At 47.7% G+C, this 21,055-nt stretch overlaps 1 protein-coding gene across 1 annotated transcript in view; it reads right to left on the reverse strand.

The window, feature by feature from the left end:
• LOC134747664 (protein pecanex) overlaps positions 1–21,055 on the reverse strand; it is a 66,171-nt gene that overhangs the window by 24,332 nt on the left and 20,784 nt on the right. The window contains exons 13-18 of the mRNA XM_063682272.1: positions 12,982–13,184; positions 12,504–12,673; positions 11,812–11,985; positions 1,879–2,026; positions 1,094–1,245; positions 575–758 (exon numbers count right to left, since the gene is read on the reverse strand). Coding sequence (XP_063538342.1) covers positions 575–758; positions 1,094–1,245; positions 1,879–2,026; positions 11,812–11,985; positions 12,504–12,673; positions 12,982–13,184 — 1,031 coding nt within the window. The remainder of the gene's footprint in view (positions 1–574; positions 759–1,093; positions 1,246–1,878; positions 2,027–11,811; positions 11,986–12,503; positions 12,674–12,981; positions 13,185–21,055) is intronic.

The raw sequence follows: 21,055 nt of genomic DNA on the forward strand, positions 1-21,055 counted from the left end.
TTTAAAGTGTGTCGACAGATGGCAGTGAATTTACTGGGGTTACAAATTTTACTATGACAGTACCGCTCTAGTATAAGTTACTCTATGCCTGGTAATTAAGCGCACAGAATAACTAATAGTACTAAGCGTTCTGTGTGGACCCTATCCCTCTGTGCATGGAAGCTATTTTAGCGTGCGACAACGAGCGAAGCGAGCAAAATTGTAAATACCGAAAATGTATATTATATTTACCTGGTAATTTAGCGTTCTGTGTGGACCCTATCCCTCTGTGCATGGAGGCTATTTTACCGTGCGACAACGAGTAAAGCGAGCAAAATTGTAAATACCGTAAACTTATATTATATTTACCCGGTATTTAGCGTTCTGGATGGATCCTACCCTCTGTGCATGGAGGCTATTTTACCGTGCGACAACGAGTGAAGCGAGCAAAATTGTAAATACCGAAAACTTATATTTACCTGGTATTTAGCGTTCTGTATGGACCCTATCCCTGTGTGCAAGGAGGCTACTTTACCGTGCGACAACGAGTGAAGCGAGGACTATTGTGTGTTCAGAAAACAATTGGTTTATTTACCTGTTTAGCGTTCTGTATGGACCCTCGCTCCGGGTTCCTGTTCCTCAGATACACTAGTTCTTGTTGCTGTCCGGCCCAAAGCCCGCGGACGCACTCGCGGTTCAACTTGATCACGCGGAAACCTAGATGGCGCTTGTTAAGCATTATTATCTTGTAATCGTCGTTGCCTTCGTCCATTACGTGTCTGAAATGGAATGAAATTTGTAAGTTATGTAGTCATTTGCGATATTGTAAATGGCGTAACATTCATGGTAATTTTTTTTAAATATATGGGTACTGCCACAATTTAAAGTATAGCTAGACGAGACTAGACGAGAGGCCAAAGTACCATTTGGAGAACTTATTTCGCTGCAATATGGTTTTAAGGAAGTTGGAGTAAGATGATAACTGAGGGCAAGTAGCCAAGCGCCACACCGCTCCACGAAGTCCATAGTAAGGTGCGCCTTATGGCAAATAAAGAGTCGGAATTAACATTTTTCGCTGTCATAGGGTTTTCAGGGAGGTAGAGCAAGATGTTACCTAAGGGCCAATAGGTGTGGGGCTCCACGGAGAACGTTGTGTCGCCAAGCCGGGGCCGCTTCGTGACAGATGACCAGTCGGGCGGAATGACACGCGATGGCGGAGAACAGAGCTGAACTGCTGCAATACTCTTCGGGAAACATGAAGTGGTCCTGCAGGAAAAACACATGGTAAATATACACTATATACTCGTAAACTAACTAGAAACGTAAAATTTTGTCATTTAGATCAGAAATATGAGTTATATGTTCCTAATGCTCAAGCTCATTATATGATTTATATGTTCAAGCTGACCCCTAAGGGGTAGCTCTTTGTCTATTGTAAGTGAAACCCCACTTGCTACTGATCTGCATAAAAAATATGGTTGGGCCGTTTTAACCGGTTATTAAATTACCACTCTATGGAGACTGCAATAAGGTGCGAAATTGACAAACAGAAAAATAATTTGCGATTTCTTGTGGTGCGTTGGCGATTTCTACGGTTACCGAGTGCCGGTGAGTAGAACGCTACAAAACCAGTATAAAATGTGTCATCGAGATGCGTAACAAAGGCGCGTTATCGGAGAGCGCACTTACACTGCCCGCGCTCAGGTGCCAATTAGAATTATACGCCAATTGACCCTTTTTTTGCAGGTAGTAGCACGTGCGGTTTTACTTAACACCAGACAAAGGATGGGCCAGCTACAAATCGAAGGACTACAGACCAATTATGTTCTGAAACTTTATTTTCTAGATTTTTTAATAAAAAAATTCAATAATTCATATTCTGAAATAATGAAAAATAACCTGATGCAGTTTCAAAGCCATCCTGATGGCAGGTGCTAACACAGAGTGTAGCAGTGTCATGTCGGTGAAAACCCACTCGTCGCGAGCACAGGTGATGCGGAAATCGCCCTTGAACAGCGAGTGGAGACCGTACAGGAAGAATTCCACGCTGGAACAACACAAAACATATTATTCAAAATAAAATCTATTTTTCATTTCTCATGCTCTGAAAGTGGGTTATTGTTGTTCTATGAAGTGTGCTGAAAGTGATAAGTTTCTACTCTAGAGCAATTTATTTTCCAAGTTTTTATTTATTTAATTTTTAACGATAAGCAATTAAAATTTGGTTTTAATTGGATTTGTTGTAAATTTTCCATTCTGATATTCTTCTTTTATCTAAATTGTTAATTAAAAGAACCTTTAAGAAATACTATAAAAGTTTATAAGTATAAAGTTTTATTTTTAAAAACATATACAGGGTGAAATAAAACTATGAAAACGGATTATATCGCGTATATTGAATTTATAATACATCCCGACGTTTCGAACTCTTTACAGCGTTCGTGGTCAACGGGTGACTGAGGAAAAATTACAAAGTGCAAAAATACCCACATACTAACTGCATGTACAACCAGCCTTAAAGTTTGTAGTCTATGATTGTTCATTATTTTAGTATGTGGGTATTTTTGCACTTTGTAATTTTTCCTCAGTCACCCGTTGACCACGAACGCTGTAAAGAGTTCGAAACGTCGGGATGTATTATAAATTCAATATACGCGATATAATCCGTTTTCATAGTTTTATTTCATGAGTAACTATCGCGGTAACCGAAGACAATATTATATACAGGGTGGCAAAAATAATGTACCCTCCCATAGAAAATGGACCAGCCAAAATGTATGAAACAGCCATTTTTTTTGTCCCATAGTAAAAGTTGCTCAGTATAATCCCAAAACCTCTCTGGCAACGGGATTGCACTTTTTTTTGCCACCGTGTATAGTATAAGTTTAAAAAAAATATTTATTTTCAGAAGCAGATTTTTTATTTTATTTATGTTAAGTAGCAGTACCTTCGACGAGCAGTGCATGATCGGGTTTTTGGTTTATACTGTTAACAATAAATACCTGGAGGCAGATAGATGCGTGCGCTAGAGCGCGGCGTCCGACCACACTGAGCGCGAAGCAGAGCGTCACTAGCGGGGAGTCCCTCGCGCCCGCGCGGCGCCTCCAGCCGGCCCCGCGCCGAGAGCCGCAGTGCACGATCCACTCATGATCGGGTTTTTGGTTTATACTGTTAACAATAAATACCTGGAGGCAGATAGATGTTGTGCGTGCGCTAGAGCGCGGCGTCCGACCACACTGAGCGCGAAGCAGAGCGTCACTAGCGGGGAGTCCCTCGCGCCCGCGCGGCGCCTCCAGCCGGCCCCGCGCCGAGAGCCGCAGTGCACGATCCACTCATGATTGGGTTTTTGGTTTATACTGTTAACAATAAATACCTGGAGGCAGATAGATGTTGTGCGTGCGCTAGAGCGCGGCGTCCGACCACACTGAGCGCGAAGCAGAGCGTCACTAGCGGGGAGTCCCTCGCGCCCGCGCGGCGCCTCCAGCCGGCCCCGCGCCGAGAGCCGCAGTGCACGATCCACTCATGATTGGGTTTTTGGTTTATACTGTTAACAATAAATACCTGGAGGCAGATAGATGTTGTGCGTGCGCTAGAGCGCGGCGTCCGACCACACTGAGCGCGAAGCAGAGCGTCACTAGCGGGGAGTCCCTCGCGCCCGCGCGGCGCCTCCAGCCGGCCCCGCGCCGAGAGCCGCAGTGCACGATCCACTCATGATTGGGTTTTTGGTTTATACTGTTAACAATAAATACCTGGAGGCAGATAGATGTTGTGCGTGCGCTAGAGCGCGGCGTCCGACCACACTGAGCGCGAAGCAGAGCGTCACTAGCGGGGAGTCCCTCGCGCCCGCGCGGCGCCTCCAGCCGGCCCCGCGCCGAGAGCCGCAGTGCACGATCCACTCATGATTGGGTTTTTGGTTTATACTGTTAACAATAAATACCTGGAGGCAGATAGATGTTGTGCGTGCGCTAGAGCGCGGCGTCCGACCACACTGAGCGCGAAGCAGAGCGTCACTAGCGGGGAGTCCCTCGCGCCCGCGCGGCGCCTCCAGCCGGCCCCGCGCCGAGAGCCGCAGTGCACGATCCACTCATGATTGGGTTTTTGGTTTATACTGTTAACAATAAATACCTGGAGGCAGATAGATGTTGTGCGTGCGCTAGAGCGCGGCGTCCGACCACACTGAGCGCGAAGCAGAGCGTCACTAGCGGGGAGTCCCTCGCGCCCGCGCGGCGCCTCCAGCCGGCCCCGCGCCGAGAGCCGCAGTGCACGATCCACTCATGATTGGGTTTTTGGTTTATACTGTTAACAATAAATACCTGGAGGCAGATAGATGTTGTGCGTGCGCTAGAGCGCGGCGTCCGACCACACTGAGCGCGAAGCAGAGCGTCACTAGCGGGGAGTCCCTCGCGCCCGCGCGGCGCCTCCAGCCGGCCCCGCGCCGAGAGCCGCAGTGCACGATCCACTCATGATTGGGTTTTTGGTTTATACTGTTAACAATAAATACCTGGAGGCAGATAGATGTTGTGCGTGCGCTAGAGCGCGGCGTCCGACCACACTGAGCGCGAAGCAGAGCGTCACTAGCGGGGAGTCCCTCGCGCCCGCGCGGCGCCTCCAGCCGGCCCCGCGCCGAGAGCCGCAGTGCACGATCCACTCATGATTGGGTTTTTGGTTTATACTGTTAACAATAAATACCTGGAGGCAGATAGATGTTGTGCGTGCGCTAGAGCGCGGCGTCCGACCACACTGAGCGCGAAGCAGAGCGTCACTAGCGGGGAGTCCCTCGCGCCCGCGCGGCGCCTCCAGCCGGCCCCGCGCCGAGAGCCGCAGTGCACGATCCACTCATGATTGGGTTTTTGGTTTATACTGTTAACAATAAATACCTGGAGGCAGATAGATGTTGTGCGTGCGCTAGAGCGCGGCGTCCGACCACACTGAGCGCGAAGCAGAGCGTCACTAGCGGGGAGTCCCTCGCGCCCGCGCGGCGCCTCCAGCCGGCCCCGCGCCGAGAGCCGCAGTGCACGATCCACTCATGATTGGGTTTTTGGTTTATACTGTTAACAATAAATACCTGGAGGCAGATAGATGTTGTGCGTGCGCTAGAGCGCGGCGTCCGACCACACTGAGCGCGAAGCAGAGCGTCACTAGCGGGGAGTCCCTCGCGCCCGCGCGGCGCCTCCAGCCGGCCCCGCGCCGAGAGCCGCAGTGCACGATCCACTCATGATTGGGTTTTTGGTTTATACTGTTAACAATAAATACCTGGAGGCAGATAGATGTTGTGCGTGCGCTAGAGCGCGGCGTCCGACCACACTGAGCGCGAAGCAGAGCGTCACTAGCGGGGAGTCCCTCGCGCCCGCGCGGCGCCTCCAGCCGGCCCCGCGCCGAGAGCCGCAGTGCACGATCCACTCATGATTGGGTTTTTGGTTTATACTGTTAACAATAAATACCTGGAGGCAGATAGATGTTGTGCGTGCGCTAGAGCGCGGCGTCCGACCACACTGAGCGCGAAGCAGAGCGTCACTAGCGGGGAGTCCCTCGCGCCCGCGCGGCGCCTCCAGCCGGCCCCGCGCCGAGAGCCGCAGTGCACGATCCACTCATGATTGGGTTTTTGGTTTATACTGTTAACAATAAATACCTGGAGGCAGATAGATGTTGTGCGTGCGCTAGAGCGCGGCGTCCGACCACACTGAGCGCGAAGCAGAGCGTCACTAGCGGGGAGTCCCTCGCGCCCGCGCGGCGCCTCCAGCCGGCCCCGCGCCGAGAGCCGCAGTGCACGATCCACTCATGATTGGGTTTTTGGTTTATACTGTTAACAATAAATACCTGGAGGCAGATAGATGTTGTGCGTGCGCTAGAGCGCGGCGTCCGACCACACTGAGCGCGAAGCAGAGCGTCACTAGCGGGGAGTCCCTCGCGCCCGCGCGGCGCCTCCAGCCGGCCCCGCGCCGAGAGCCGCAGTGCACGATCCACTCATGATTGGGTTTTTGGTTTATACTGTTAACAATAAATACCTGGAGGCAGATAGATGTTGTGCGTGCGCTAGAGCGCGGCGTCCGACCACACTGAGCGCGAAGCAGAGCGTCACTAGCGGGGAGTCCCTCGCGCCCGCGCGGCGCCTCCAGCCGGCCCCGCGCCGAGAGCCGCAGTGCACGATCCACTCATGATTGGGTTTTTGGTTTATACTGTTAACAATAAATACCTGGAGGCAGATAGATGTTGTGCGTGCGCTAGAGCGCGGCGTCCGACCACACTGAGCGCGAAGCAGAGCGTCACTAGCGGGGAGTCCCTCGCGCCCGCGCGGCGCCTCCAGCCGGCCCCGCGCCGAGAGCCGCAGTGCACGATCCACTCATGATTGGGTTTTTGGTTTATACTGTTAACAATAAATACCTGGAGGCAGATAGATGTTGTGCGTGCGCTAGAGCGCGGCGTCCGACCACACTGAGCGCGAAGCAGAGCGTCACTAGCGGGGAGTCCCTCGCGCCCGCGCGGCGCCTCCAGCCGGCCCCGCGCCGAGAGCCGCAGTGCACGATCCACTCATGATTGGGTTTTTGGTTTATACTGTTAACAATAAATACCTGGAGGCAGATAGATGTTGTGCGTGCGCTAGAGCGCGGCGTCCGACCACACTGAGCGCGAAGCAGAGCGTCACTAGCGGGGAGTCCCTCGCGCCCGCGCGGCGCCTCCAGCCGGCCCCGCGCCGAGAGCCGCAGTGCACGATCCACTCATGATTGGGTTTTTGGTTTATACTGTTAACAATAAATACCTGGAGGCAGATAGATGTTGTGCGTGCGCTAGAGCGCGGCGTCCGACCACACTGAGCGCGAAGCAGAGCGTCACTAGCGGGAGTCCCTCGCGCCCGCGCGGCGCCTCCAGCCGGCCCCGCGCCGAGAGCCGCAGTGCACGATCCACTCATGATTGGGTTTTTGGTTTATACTGTTAACAATAAATACCTGGAGGCAGATAGATGTTGTGCGTGCGCTAGAGCGCGGCGTCCGACCACACTGAGCGCGAAGCAGAGCGTCACTAGCGGGGAGTCCCTCGCGCCCGCGCGGCGCCTCCAGCCGGCCCCGCGCCGAGAGCCGCAGTGCACGATCCACTCATGATTGGGTTTTTGGTTTATACTGTTAACAATAAATACCTGGAGGCAGATAGATGTTGTGCGTGCGCTAGAGCGCGGCGTCCGACCACACTGAGCGCGAAGCAGAGCGTCACTAGCGGGGAGTCCCTCGCGCCCGCGCGGCGCCTCCAGCCGGCCCCGCGCCGAGAGCCGCAGTGCACGATCCACTCATGATCGGGTTTTTGGTTTATACTGTTAACAATAAATACCTGGAGGCAGATAGATGTTGTGCGTGCGCTAGAGCGCGGCGTCCGACCACACTGAGCGCGAAGCAGAGCGTCACTAGCGGGGAGTCCCTCGCGCCCGCGCGGCGCCTCCAGCCGGCCCCGCGCCGAGAGCCGCAGTGCACGATCCACTCATGATTGGGTTTTTGGTTTATACTGTTAACAATAAATACCTGGAGGCAGATAGATGTTGTGCGTGCGCTAGAGCGCGGCGTCCGACCACACTGAGCGCGAAGCAGAGCGTCACTAGCGGGGAGTCCCTCGCGCCCGCGCGGCGCCTCCAGCCGGCCCCGCGCCGAGAGCCGCAGTGCACGATCCACTCATGATCGGGTTTTTGGTTTATACTGTTAACAATAAATACCTGGAGGCAGATAGATGTTGTGCGTGCGCTAGAGCGCGGCGTCCGACCACACTGAGCGCGAAGCAGAGCGTCACTAGCGGGGAGTCCCTCGCGCCCGCGCGGCGCCTCCAGCCGGCCCCGCGCCGAGAGCCGCAGTGCACGATCCACTCATGATTGGGTTTTTGGTTTATACTGTTAACAATAAATACCTGGAGGCAGATAGATGTTGTGCGTGCGCTAGAGCGCGGCGTCCGACCACACTGAGCGCGAAGCAGAGCGTCACTAGCGGGGAGTCCCTCGCGCCCGCGCGGCGCCTCCAGCCGGCCCCGCGCCGAGAGCCGCAGTGCACGATCCACTCATGATCGGGTTTTTGGTTTATACTGTTAACAATAAATACCTGGAGGCAGATAGATGTTGTGCGTGCGCTAGAGCGCGGCGTCCGACCACACTGAGCGCGAAGCAGAGCGTCACTAGCGGGGAGTCCCTCGCGCCCGCGCGGCGCCTCCAGCCGGCCCCGCGCCGAGAGCCGCAGTGCACGATCCACTCATGATTGGGTTTTTGGTTTATACTGTTAACAATAAATACCTGGAGGCAGATAGATGTTGTGCGTGCGCTAGAGCGCGGCGTCCGACCACACTGAGCGCGAAGCAGAGCGTCACTAGCGGGGAGTCCCTCGCGCCCGCGCGGCGCCTCCAGCCGGCCCCGCGCCGAGAGCCGCAGTGCACGATCCACTCATGATCGGGTTTTTGGTTTATACTGTTAACAATAAATACCTGGAGGCAGATAGATGTTGTGCGTGCGCTAGAGCGCGGCGTCCGACCACACTGAGCGCGAAGCAGAGCGTCACTAGCGGGGAGTCCCTCGCGCCCGCGCGGCGCCTCCAGCCGGCCCCGCGCCGAGAGCCGCAGTGCACGATCCACTCATGATTGGGTTTTTGGTTTATACTGTTAACAATAAATACCTGGAGGCAGATAGATGTTGTGCGTGCGCTAGAGCGCGGCGTCCGACCACACTGAGCGCGAAGCAGAGCGTCACTAGCGGGGAGTCCCTCGCGCCCGCGCGGCGCCTCCAGCCGGCCCCGCGCCGAGAGCCGCAGTGCACGATCCACTCATGATCGGGTTTTTGGTTTATACTGTTAACAATAAATACCTGGAGGCAGATAGATGTTGTGCGTGCGCTAGAGCGCGGCGTCCGACCACACTGAGCGCGAAGCAGAGCGTCACTAGCGGGGAGTCCCTCGCGCCCGCGCGGCGCCTCCAGCCGGCCCCGCGCCGAGAGCCGCAGTGCACGATCCACTCATGATTGGGTTTTTGGTTTATACTGTTAACAATAAATACCTGGAGGCAGATAGATGTTGTGCGTGCGCTAGAGCGCGGCGTCCGACCACACTGAGCGCGAAGCAGAGCGTCACTAGCGGGGAGTCCCTCGCGCCCGCGCGGCGCCTCCAGCCGGCCCCGCGCCGAGAGCCGCAGTGCACGATCCACTCATGATCGGGTTTTTGGTTTATACTGTTAACAATAAATACCTGGAGGCAGATAGATGTTGTGCGTGCGCTAGAGCGCGGCGTCCGACCACACTGAGCGCGAAGCAGAGCGTCACTAGCGGGGAGTCCCTCGCGCCCGCGCGGCGCCTCCAGCCGGCCCCGCGCCGAGAGCCGCAGTGCACGATCCACTCATGATTGGGTTTTTGGTTTATACTGTTAACAATAAATACCTGGAGGCAGATAGATGTTGTGCGTGCGCTAGAGCGCGGCGTCCGACCACACTGAGCGCGAAGCAGAGCGTCACTAGCGGGGAGTCCCTCGCGCCCGCGCGGCGCCTCCAGCCGGCCCCGCGCCGAGAGCCGCAGTGCACGATCCACTCATGATCGGGTTTTTGGTTTATACTGTTAAAAATAAATACCTGGAGGCAGATAGATGTTGTGCGTGCGCTAGAGCGCGGCGTCCGACCACACTGAGCGCGAAGCAGAGCGTCACTAGCGGGGAGTCCCTCGCGCCCGCGCGGCGCCTCCAGCCGGCCCCGCGCCGAGAGCCGCAGTGCACGATCCACTCATGATTGGGTTTTTGGTTTATACTGTTAACAATAAATACCTGGAGGCAGATAGATGTTGTGCGTGCGCTAGAGCGCGGCGTCCGACCACACTGAGCGCGAAGCAGAGCGTCACTAGCGGGGAGTCCCTCGCGCCCGCGCGGCGCCTCCAGCCGGCCCCGCGCCGAGAGCCGCAGTGCACGATCCACTCATGATCGGGTTTTTGGTTTATACTGTTAACAATAAATACCTGGAGGCAGATAGATGTTGTGCGTGCGCTAGAGCGCGGCGTCCGACCACACTGAGCGCGAAGCAGAGCGTCACTAGCGGGGAGTCCCTCGCGCCCGCGCGGCGCCTCCAGCCGGCCCCGCGCCGAGAGCCGCAGTGCACGATCCACTCATGATTGGGTTTTTGGTTTATACTGTTAACAATAAATACCTGGAGGCAGATAGATGTTGTGCGTGCGCTAGAGCGCGGCGTCCGACCACACTGAGCGCGAAGCAGAGCGTCACTAGCGGGGAGTCCCTCGCGCCCGCGCGGCGCCTCCAGCCGGCCCCGCGCCGAGAGCCGCAGTGCACGATCCACTCATGATTGGGTTTTTGGTTTATACTGTTAACAATAAATACCTGGAGGCAGATAGATGTTGTGCGTGCGCTAGAGCGCGGCGTCCGACCACACTGAGCGCGAAGCAGAGCGTCACTAGCGGGGAGTCCCTCGCGCCCGCGCGGCGCCTCCAGCCGGCCCCGCGCCGAGAGCCGCAGTGCACGATCCACTCATGATCGGGTTTTTGGTTTATACTGTTAACAATAAATACCTGGAGGCAGATAGATGTTGTGCGTGCGCTAGAGCGCGGCGTCCGACCACACTGAGCGCGAAGCAGAGCGTCACTAGCGGGGAGTCCCTCGCGCCCGCGCGGCGCCTCCAGCCGGCCCCGCGCCGAGAGCCGCAGTGCACGATCCACTCATGATTGGGTTTTTGGTTTATACTGTTAACAATAAATACCTGGAGGCAGATAGATGTTGTGCGTGCGCTAGAGCGCGGCGTCCGACCACACTGAGCGCGAAGCAGAGCGTCACTAGCGGGGAGTCCCTCGCGCCCGCGCGGCGCCTCCAGCCGGCCCCGCGCCGAGAGCCGCAGTGCACGATCCACTCATGATTGGGTTTTTGGTTTATACTGTTAACAATAAATACCTGGAGGCAGATAGATGTTGTGCGTGCGCTAGAGCGCGGCGTCCGACCACACTGAGCGCGAAGCAGAGCGTCACTAGCGGGGAGTCCCTCGCGCCCGCGCGGCGCCTCCAGCCGGCCCCGCGCCGAGAGCCGCAGTGCACGATCCACTCATGATTGGGTTTTTGGTTTATACTGTTAACAATAAATACCTGGAGGCAGATAGATGTTGTGCGTGCGCTAGAGCGCGGCGTCCGACCACACTGAGCGCGAAGCAGAGCGTCACTAGCGGGGAGTCCCTCGCGCCCGCGCGGCGCCTCCAGCCGGCCCCGCGCCGAGAGCCGCAGTGCACGATCCACTCATGATTGGGTTTTTGGTTTATACTGTTAACAATAAATACCTGGAGGCAGATAGATGTTGTGCGTGCGCTAGAGCGCGGCGTCCGACCACACTGAGCGCGAAGCAGAGCGTCACTAGCGGGGAGTCCCTCGCGCCCGCGCGGCGCCTCCAGCCGGCCCCGCGCCGAGAGCCGCAGTGCACGATCCACTCATGATTGGGTTTTTGGTTTATACTGTTAACAATAAATACCTGGAGGCAGATAGATGTTGTGCGTGCGCTAGAGCGCGGCGTCCGACCACACTGAGCGCGAAGCAGAGCGTCACTAGCGGGGAGTCCCTCGCGCCCGCGCGGCGCCTCCAGCCGGCCCCGCGCCGAGAGCCGCAGTGCACGATCCACTCATGATTGGGTTTTTGGTTTATACTGTTAACAATAAATACCTGGAGGCAGATAGATGTTGTGCGTGCGCTAGAGCGCGGCGTCCGACCACACTGAGCGCGAAGCAGAGCGTCACTAGCGGGGAGTCCCTCGCGCCCGCGCGGCGCCTCCAGCCGGCCCCGCGCCGAGAGCCGCAGTGCACGATCCACTCATGATTGGGTTTTTGGTTTATACTGTTAACAATAAATACCTGGAGGCAGATAGATGTTGTGCGTGCGCTAGAGCGCGGCGTCCGACCACACTGAGCGCGAAGCAGAGCGTCACTAGCGGGGAGTCCCTCGCGCCCGCGCGGCGCCTCCAGCCGGCCCCGCGCCGAGAGCCGCAGTGCACGATCCACTCTTGATACACTGCGCAGAATCGCGACCTGCGATAATGATATTAATTAAAACAGAAATATTACTTTGCTAATTTGCGAAATAATAACGTGCTAGTCAATCAGTGCTAATGCTAACCTGTTATACTTAAGTACTTATTTTTATATGCTATTAATTTTTCCACCCTCCCACCACCCTCCAAACCACCACCAAAAGTACAAAACTCTACAAATAAATCGGCCGATCGATCCGTTTTGAAGACATTGTGATCATTATTTTGTATGCATTAACACACTGAGGAAATTGAACTTATCCCAATATGGTCTAGTTTTTCTAGGTTGGTGCTGTTTGTATCGCAAGAAAGCAACTATCGAGTAGCTTTCGAAGAAACCTGTGCCTAAAACTATTCTTTGGATTATATTAACAAAAACCTGACCTCTGGCTGCACTAGAATGCAACTGTGATAATTATCAATAAGATAAAGAGGAAGGAAAGTGCCACTATGGGAGAAAAATCATGAGATATCGAAATACAAATGACAAGCACACGTAATTCCTTTCTAACTTACCTGGTGATTCCTGATGCTCTGAAGTCGTAATCTTCGTCCAAATTCACATTAAAAATGGGGTCGAGGTCGACGAACGAGCGCTCTCCCATCGGTTTCAAAGCTTCAGTCAACGTTGGCGATGACAGCCATTCTTCAAGCTTCGCTGACTGCATGGTGTAGTAGATTATGCTCTGTGAAAAAAATTACAAGTTAATGATTGTGAAAACATTTAGCATCCCTTTCTTATTGAAGTATTTTGAACATAAAACAACAATAGTACGTTAGCACAGCTCATGATACATGACATTGGAATCGCTGCAGAGTTATCTTGGTCTGACTCTAGTGAAGGCGAGAAAATATATCTTATTAACACGTATATAATAGTGGCACTCAAGATTCTCTCTCATACCAAGTCGGACTAGAGTAATTTAAAACTGATTCTTTCGGCAGGGTCGCCATGTGAGGAGTCGAGTGAGGACGTATCGCAGGCAACACTCACCTTGACATAATACGTGAGCAGCACCTTCCTGAAGTCGAACAGCTGCAGCATGGACACGGCGCTGTTGTCGGCCACGCTGTACCCCTCCAGCACGTACCGAGCGGCGGCCAGCTGCCACGCCAGCCAGCGCAGCGCCCAAGCGGCGCCCGGCGCCAGGAAGCGAGCCCCGCCGAGACCGCAGGCCCAAACGCCACATACGCCTTCTACGGACAGAAAAATAGGTTGTATGACATGGATTATCATACCACAGCCCACACTGTTACCTGACAGTTCGATAACCTTACAAAAGGCATAAGGCCATGGACAGTTAGAACTAGGGGTGCGAATGTCCTCGCTTCGGGCAAACTCGGATCCGTTCGGTTCAGCATTGCTCCGAGCAATTAGCCTCATGCATGAAGTTTATATTTGAACGAAATATGTTTTATTCGGATGTTTGTTACCGTTATATCATGTTACAAATGCATTTCCGTTTTTAAATTACCATTTAATTACTTAAAATTATAAATAAAAAGTACAAAAATTTGCCTGCGAAAAGCTAGTGAGCGAAACGCTCGAAACGCCACGTGACGTCACGCGTTCGACAGATTAGTGTCATTAGTAGCAAACGTCAGTTGGCGCCCAACGTGTGACGTCATCACGCTCTGTCGAATTCGCGCCAAAAATTATGAGCGTTTCAACCGCTCAAAAATTTTCAACATTTTAAATATTTTTTAATAAAATAATGTTAAGGTTTACAAAAGTATTTTTATCATTTCCGGTGTTCCAACGATATAAATTATGAATCCAAAAATAAAAATAAATTCATGCATGGAGCTAATTATTAGGGTTGGCACAACTTGACGTCCCTTTGCGTGCACGACCACAGATAAGATAATGACTTGAATTTTGACAACCCTAAATAGCCGAAAAATATAGTGCCATATATTAAAAAGGGATAGCATGATTCGACCCTGAACCGCTGTCAAACTTCGGTTTTGTAGGAAGTTTCCTTTCTGTACGGTAGTACTATTATTTATTCTGTGATAGAAATTTATTTGCCGGAGCGAGAGCAAGAGCCCGACCTATCCGAGTACTCGGCTATTCACTATCCATACTAATATTATAAATGCGAAAGTATGTCTGTCTGCCTGTCTGTGTGTTACCTCTTCACGCTTACACCGCTGAACCAATTTAGTTGAAATTTGGTATATAGATAGTTTGAGTCCCGGGGAGGGACATAGGATACTTTTTATCCATCAAGGGGATGAAAAGGGGGGTGGAAATTTGTATGGGGAATCAATAACCGCTGAACCGATTTCGATGAAACTTGGTATGGGGATAGTTTGAGCTGTGGGAAATGATATAGAATAACTTTTATCCCCGAAATCATCCCTTAAGGGTGTAAAAAATGGGGTGGAAATGTATAGTGTGGACCAATTTGGGGGTGAAAGAGGATGGATTAAAAAGCATATTTGTTTAAGAATTAGGGTACCCAAATTACTAATTCCACGCAGACGAAGTCGCGGGCAAAAGCTAGTTATTCATAAACGTCTATGAAATTTAACGAGCCGTTGATAATCGTTTGTCCCTATCTGTCATTTTATAACTTATATTTGTGAGAAAGAGACTCAACAATGAATAAGACCCGAACGAGCGTTTGGCGAAAATTAGATCAGCATGAGAAAAATTACAGAGTATCTGAGCGTCTAGCGAATAAGGAGATTAAGGGCCAGTTGCACCAACCACAAGTAACAGACTGATTCATAATTCATAATTCATAATTTATTTATTGCATCCATGGTTTAGATTTGGTGGTACATACATAGTGGGTTTCACATTTTATTTTATTTTTCTTTATTGGGGAAAAAAACAGACATAGGAAGATAATATAAAACGAAGAGAATGGTTTTTACATTAATAGGTGCAACCTACATCCTGAGACAATTCCCACTAAGATTTATAAATCAAAAGTGTATGTGGCATTGTCATCGGATTGAGGTACTTATAACATGTGTGGTAGGTATAGTAGATAGGTACTAAACTAATAATGATACACTGACGATTATAGTAGTAATTACAGTGCTGACAAGATTCAATCACATAACATTTGAGAACTACACATTTATTATGATGAATGTAAGGCTAAGTTTGTATTGGGCCAAAATTATTTCGTTAATATGATGAAACAAAGTTTAAGGAAGTAGGTACATAATGCTTCATAACAGTAAGTTTACTTTACGTTTGAAATTTGCACGATTTTCGTTAAAAATGTCAACCGAGACCAGGTCGTTATTGTACATTTGACATATTCTGCGAAGCGGAGCACGGATTCCAGCGTTGTTCGATGCAGCAGGCAACGCGAACAGGGCTTTCGTTCGTGTTCTATAGGTAGGAGCACGGAAACCAATACAATCTAGCAGTTCTGGACAGTTATAATGACCCCTACATATGTTGAACAAGGCAACAGCGTCCTGGGCGTTACGTCTGCTAGTCAGAGTTTTGAGTTTGTAACGTTCGAGGAGCTTGTCGTATGACAATGGAGCATGGGTCATTCTATAATGAAGAGCTCTCAGGAATCGTTTTTGAACGGCTTCAATCGCGTTTTTGTAAATTTTGTAATGGGGGTTCCAAACTTGCGAGGCATATTCAAGGTAGGGGCGGACTAAGGAGTTATATAACAACAAGTAGGATGAGAATTTTTTTAGTGGTTTGGCTGCCCTAAGAACGAAACCTAACATTTGATATGATATTTGATATCATATCATAAGATGGACCCTGGTAGGGCACAGCAATAGTCTTAAATCTAAAGTATGCTAGGTATTAGTATTAATGTAATCATTATATAAACTTGGTCTTATGACAATGGTTAAGACATTGTAATTTAAAATTATATTGCAACAAATTTATTAATGTCTTGGAGATATTATTAACAATTAAATTTAACATTGAAAATGTAGGGTATATGTATAATATTTGTTTATTTAATAGTTATGTCAAGAATGTCAAGATTAAGAATTTGTATGTCATGCAATGTTTAATAAGAATTGGTAAAAAATAAATCGAATAAAAATAATAATGTGAGTAATAATTAAAACTAATAATTAACAATTAACATTAAATTCCATTAAAAATAATACCATTCGTGATCATTAACCTTAACATTAAATTCAATTAACACTAGTAACATTCGTGATCATTTTTATCTTCCAAGAAATCATTCAATTTATAGTAGCATTTGTTAACTAATAAGTTCTTCAACAGTTTGTTAAAATGTTTATCTGATGTCTGAAGTTTAATATCGTCGCCGAGTTTGTTATATATTTTAATGGCCATCATTTTTGGGCTTGTTTTGTGTAGGTGTAGTACTGAACGTTCGGGTGGTGCCAGGTTGTGCTTGTATCTACTTTCATATCGTCGAGGACGGTCGGCAAATTTTGGAAAAAAATGTGGATATTTCCTAACGAACTTACAAATCTCGAATATGTAGATTGATGTTAATGTCAGGATTTTATATTGAACAAAATAGGGTCTACAACTGTCTGGTACCGTAATATTAGCCAGTGTTCGTATGCATTTTTTTTGTAATACGAATATTTCTTCTATATCTGTACTGTTTCCCCAAAGGATTATCCCGTAATTAAGCCACGAAAAGGCGTATGCGTAGTAAGCCGCTAGAGCGCATTCGAAGTTCGTTGATCGTTTTAATTCTCTTAGAGCATATAAGAATGTCGAAAGTTTACTGGCTAATTTTTGGATATGTGATTTCCAATTAATGTGCGTATCAATATTTAAACCAAGGAGGGTGAATGTATCTACACATTCTATTGTTTGTCCGTTAAATGAGTAATTTATATCCAACGCGTCTTTTTGGTATGGTCTAAATTGCATAATTTTGGTTTTTGAAAAATTTATATCCAAATTATGGCCAGTCAACCAGTCTGTCAGTTTTGTCAGTGTATTAGTTATGTTATTTTGTAAATTTTCGTCGTTCTGACAAGACGTCAAAATCGAAATATCGTCCGCGAAGAGTACACATAGGTCATCCAGATTACTAGGAAGATTGTTTATATATATTAAAAATAATAAGCATCCGATACACGATCCTTGGGGAATGGAATGCTTGACTGATGGTAGAAGAGCCGGCAGTAAAGTTTCGAACCAACGTGATACCGCGATGAGATGCACAATGGTTTCCCATAAAAGTGATGCTAAGTCCGAATTTGATAGTCTGCCACGGCGGAACTGGCCGAAAGTACAAAAAAGATAGCCACTTCCGGTGCGAAAAAGGGGGGGTCATTTAACCCATCTGATACTGCAATAATAGCTATGGCATCAGTTAGAAATTTACTGGTAGATACAGAAAAGCGAAATCTGCCAGTATGATTCCTGCCGGAAGTGCTTGGCATACGCTCTCAAAGGTGACCATCGGGACCCCTAAATTAACCCATCTAATACCAGCATGAAACCAATTCCAGTCGGTAGATATGAACCTTCTATTCAGGAATATATAAGTCTGCCAGGGCGTTTTCAGCCGGAACACCTTGACATACGAGATTTTGTGGCGCAACATCCGTGGTACCCGTATTTCGGAATTGTACATATTACGGACATTTCAAATACTGCAGGCTTATTAATTTATTACTCTATGCTTATATTTGTATATTATTACGTTATTAATAACATATATTTATAATAAATTAAGTTAAAATAAATTAAATAATGTGATTAATATGATTGATAGTCATTGAATTAGCTATATGAATCGTTTGTCTTTGTCTGTCATTTTGACTTATGTATTTGTAAGAAAAGGATAAAACATAATTTAACTAATTAAGGCTCGTAAAGTTTTACGAATAAGGGGGTATTAGTATTCATAACTAAATCAGGCTTGAAATGCGACATAAAATGATTTTTGGTGGTTTCTTTTACGCTTGAGGCGTTTTTTCACCTATGTGGTGTGTATAATCACTATCTTATGTAGGGTAGAGGGGGGCAAGACGAGTAAGACGGGGTAGCGGCTTTATATGGCGACACGACTGACCAATCATCAGAATCCCGTTAGTGCATGACGATGCGTCGCCATCATGGCAATCAGTTCGCACAGTGACCGGCTAGACAAATGGTGTCGTTAATTATTTTTTCCCCTCACTAGCTCGGAAAGCCGTCTATTATCCTTTAAAACAAGCGGGGAAAAACGCATTTTATCCACTAGTGGGGAAAGTAATTTGACCTTGGATGGAGCGTGTTTAAGTAGCTTGACAGATAACAAAACGTAAAACGCTCATGATAATGGTTCGTTCGATATTAATTATCATTAAATAAATGGTTTGAGAATCTAATAAAAAATACCAAATTTAGCTTTATTTAATAAATTTAAGTCATAAACCTTAAAATTCCATAAGAAACGTTAGATTTTTTGTAATGATGTTAAATATAATTCTGAACGCACAAGTTGAGTCGATGCAATTTCAAAACGCATCGTTGACATTTCATACGTCAGAACAGAAATGTCAACATTGTCAACAAAATTTTTACTGTTCTTCTCACCGACTCACGTAAAAATCAGAATTTCTAGTGTTTTCTGTTATAATATCGTAAAAAAATTAGTGATTCCAGTGATGAAGATGATCTAACGCCTGTGGATGTTGCACTTTCCTCGCTATAGTGAGGGGAAAAGTTTTGTGTTACACACGGGTGCAAATGTATTTTACTTCTCGTGTGTTGAAACACTCCCTACGCTCAGGATTCTATTTTAGAACCACTCGCTTCGCTCGTGGTTCAACTATAGAATCCTTTCGCTTGCTCGTGTTTCAATTCCACACTCGCGGGTAAAATACAACTTTGCACCCTTGTATAACAAATAACTAATTTGCAACAAAACTGTTTTTGCCATATTCCTTGTTATTTCTAGGGTTCCGTACCCAAAGGGTAAAAACGGGACCCTATAACTAAGACTCCGCTGTCTGTCTGTCTGTCCGTCTGTCACCAGCCTGTATCTCATCAACCGTGATAGCTAGACAGATGACATTTTCACAGATGATGTATTTCTGTTGCCGCTATAACAACAAACTATAACTAATTGTTTATAACACCTGTATTCATTACCTGTAATGCACAATTGATGCATAAATGATTCTAAAAACATAATAAAATAAATATTTAAGTGGGGTTCCCATACAACAAACATGACTTTTTGCCTTTTTTTGCGTAATGGTATTATGGTACGGAACGCGACTCGCACTTGGCCGGTTTTTGTGTTTTATTTGGTTTGCGTTTGTTTCCTTATTATCACCAGCACATATATACTGTTAATTTATTCCTATGGCCCAGCAATCACGCCAACAGCTAAGGACTTGTTTGGTTTCAAGTACGGTTTTTTTTTTACTTTCGAATTTCATTAGGCACATGGGCAAGATAGGGTTGACGGCCGTAGTTTTAAAGTGATAAACTGATGAAGAATTGCGGATTTGAATTTATTTATTCTTCTCTGGTAGAACGGTGAAAAAGTATAAAAGAAAGTCAAATAGAGGAGAGTGGTTAGAGGCCAAGAAAAAAGCGGTGGATGCTGTTATAAAGGGAAGATGGGGTACATGTTAGCTGTAAACACATTTTCTGTCTCTCAGACGACTTAAGAAATAAAAGTAAAACAGTTCGTGAGAAGGTATTAGACGATGGACCCAATATCCAAAAATTGAAGTTTTGTTTAGGCCCTAAATATAATATTTCTATGAATCATTCTTATCTTGTCCGGTAGGGGTTCCCCCATCTTACCATACCTGGGGGGCAAGATGGAGAGTAGGCACTTTTGGCCATTTTAATTTATTTTTAATTTAATTATCTAACTAGAGAGTTCCTAGTAAGTGTTGATTATGAAAGACTGATTACCAAAGATAATAATAAAAAATAACAAAAACTTAAAAAGAATGGCATTTTTAGTTTTATTGGACTTGAAACATTAAGTATACCGTCATTCCCACCTCTCCCCTACATTTCTTGACGTTGACGCAAAAATGACGTAGTTTAACATTCAGGGTGTTGTTTTATAACACTACAAATTGAGATAACTAATCTATTGACGACCGGTCTGGCCTACTTACTGCCTGCAAAGCCGATGGTCTTGGGTTCGAATTCCGATAAGGGCATATATTTGTGTGATGAAAACATATATTTATTCCTGAGTCATGGTTGTTATCTATGTATTTAAGTATATATTTATCTATATAAGTATGTATGTATCCTCGCCTAGTACCCATAATACTCCCATAAATAACAACAGAAATACATCATCTGTGAAAATTTCAACTGTCTAGCTAACACGGTTCATGAGATACAGCCTGGTGACAGATGGAACGAACGGACAGCGGAGTCTTAGTAATAGGGTCCCGTCTTTACCCTTTGGGTACGGAACCCTAAAAATGATGTAAAATGCTCATATTTGGATTATTGGTAAAAATCGTCCTTGACGTTGAAAATCCTGTCTTTTCACACCCGTTTACAATAAGTTTGTAATAATAATAATTTTGTTCATTTTGGTAAATAAAGGATATTGTTTGTTTTAAAATTATTTTATTATTTATATATATGGTGCTAACTAATTAGCTACTTACAGAAATTTTACGAGATGGTACTTTACACTAGAACAATTAACTTTTAACAGAAATTAAGAAATTTTCTCATAATTTTTATTTTATTTACCAAACTAAATAAATAAACTATAATTCTATCTAAAAAATAATCATCATGTATTTAACTGCTTGTTTGTCTTAAATGTCATTGTCAACGTGTCATTTGATTTATCAACGTGAAGTGGCCAGTTACGTTTTATATTTAAAAGAGGTTTTAGAATCTGTTCAATGAGGTCTCATTTAATTATCTCATTAACAGAGTTTTTTTAGAAAGCAAATTTGTTTTCCAATTTTCTCAAAATAACATCATAAAACCTATAATGTTTCATACTTACATATACTTCAGGAGCCGAGTACTATCAACTGTAAAGATATCGGTAGCTAATTTGTTAGCACCTTTATAAGGCAAACAAAGAAGTACAAAGCCGTAAGCAGGTATTAAATTAATGCCCAAATTATATTGTGTATAT

This window comes from Cydia strobilella, chromosome 15, assembly GCF_947568885.1.
Source record: "Cydia strobilella chromosome 15, ilCydStro3.1, whole genome shotgun sequence".
Lineage (NCBI taxonomy): Eukaryota > Metazoa > Arthropoda > Insecta > Lepidoptera > Tortricidae > Cydia > Cydia strobilella.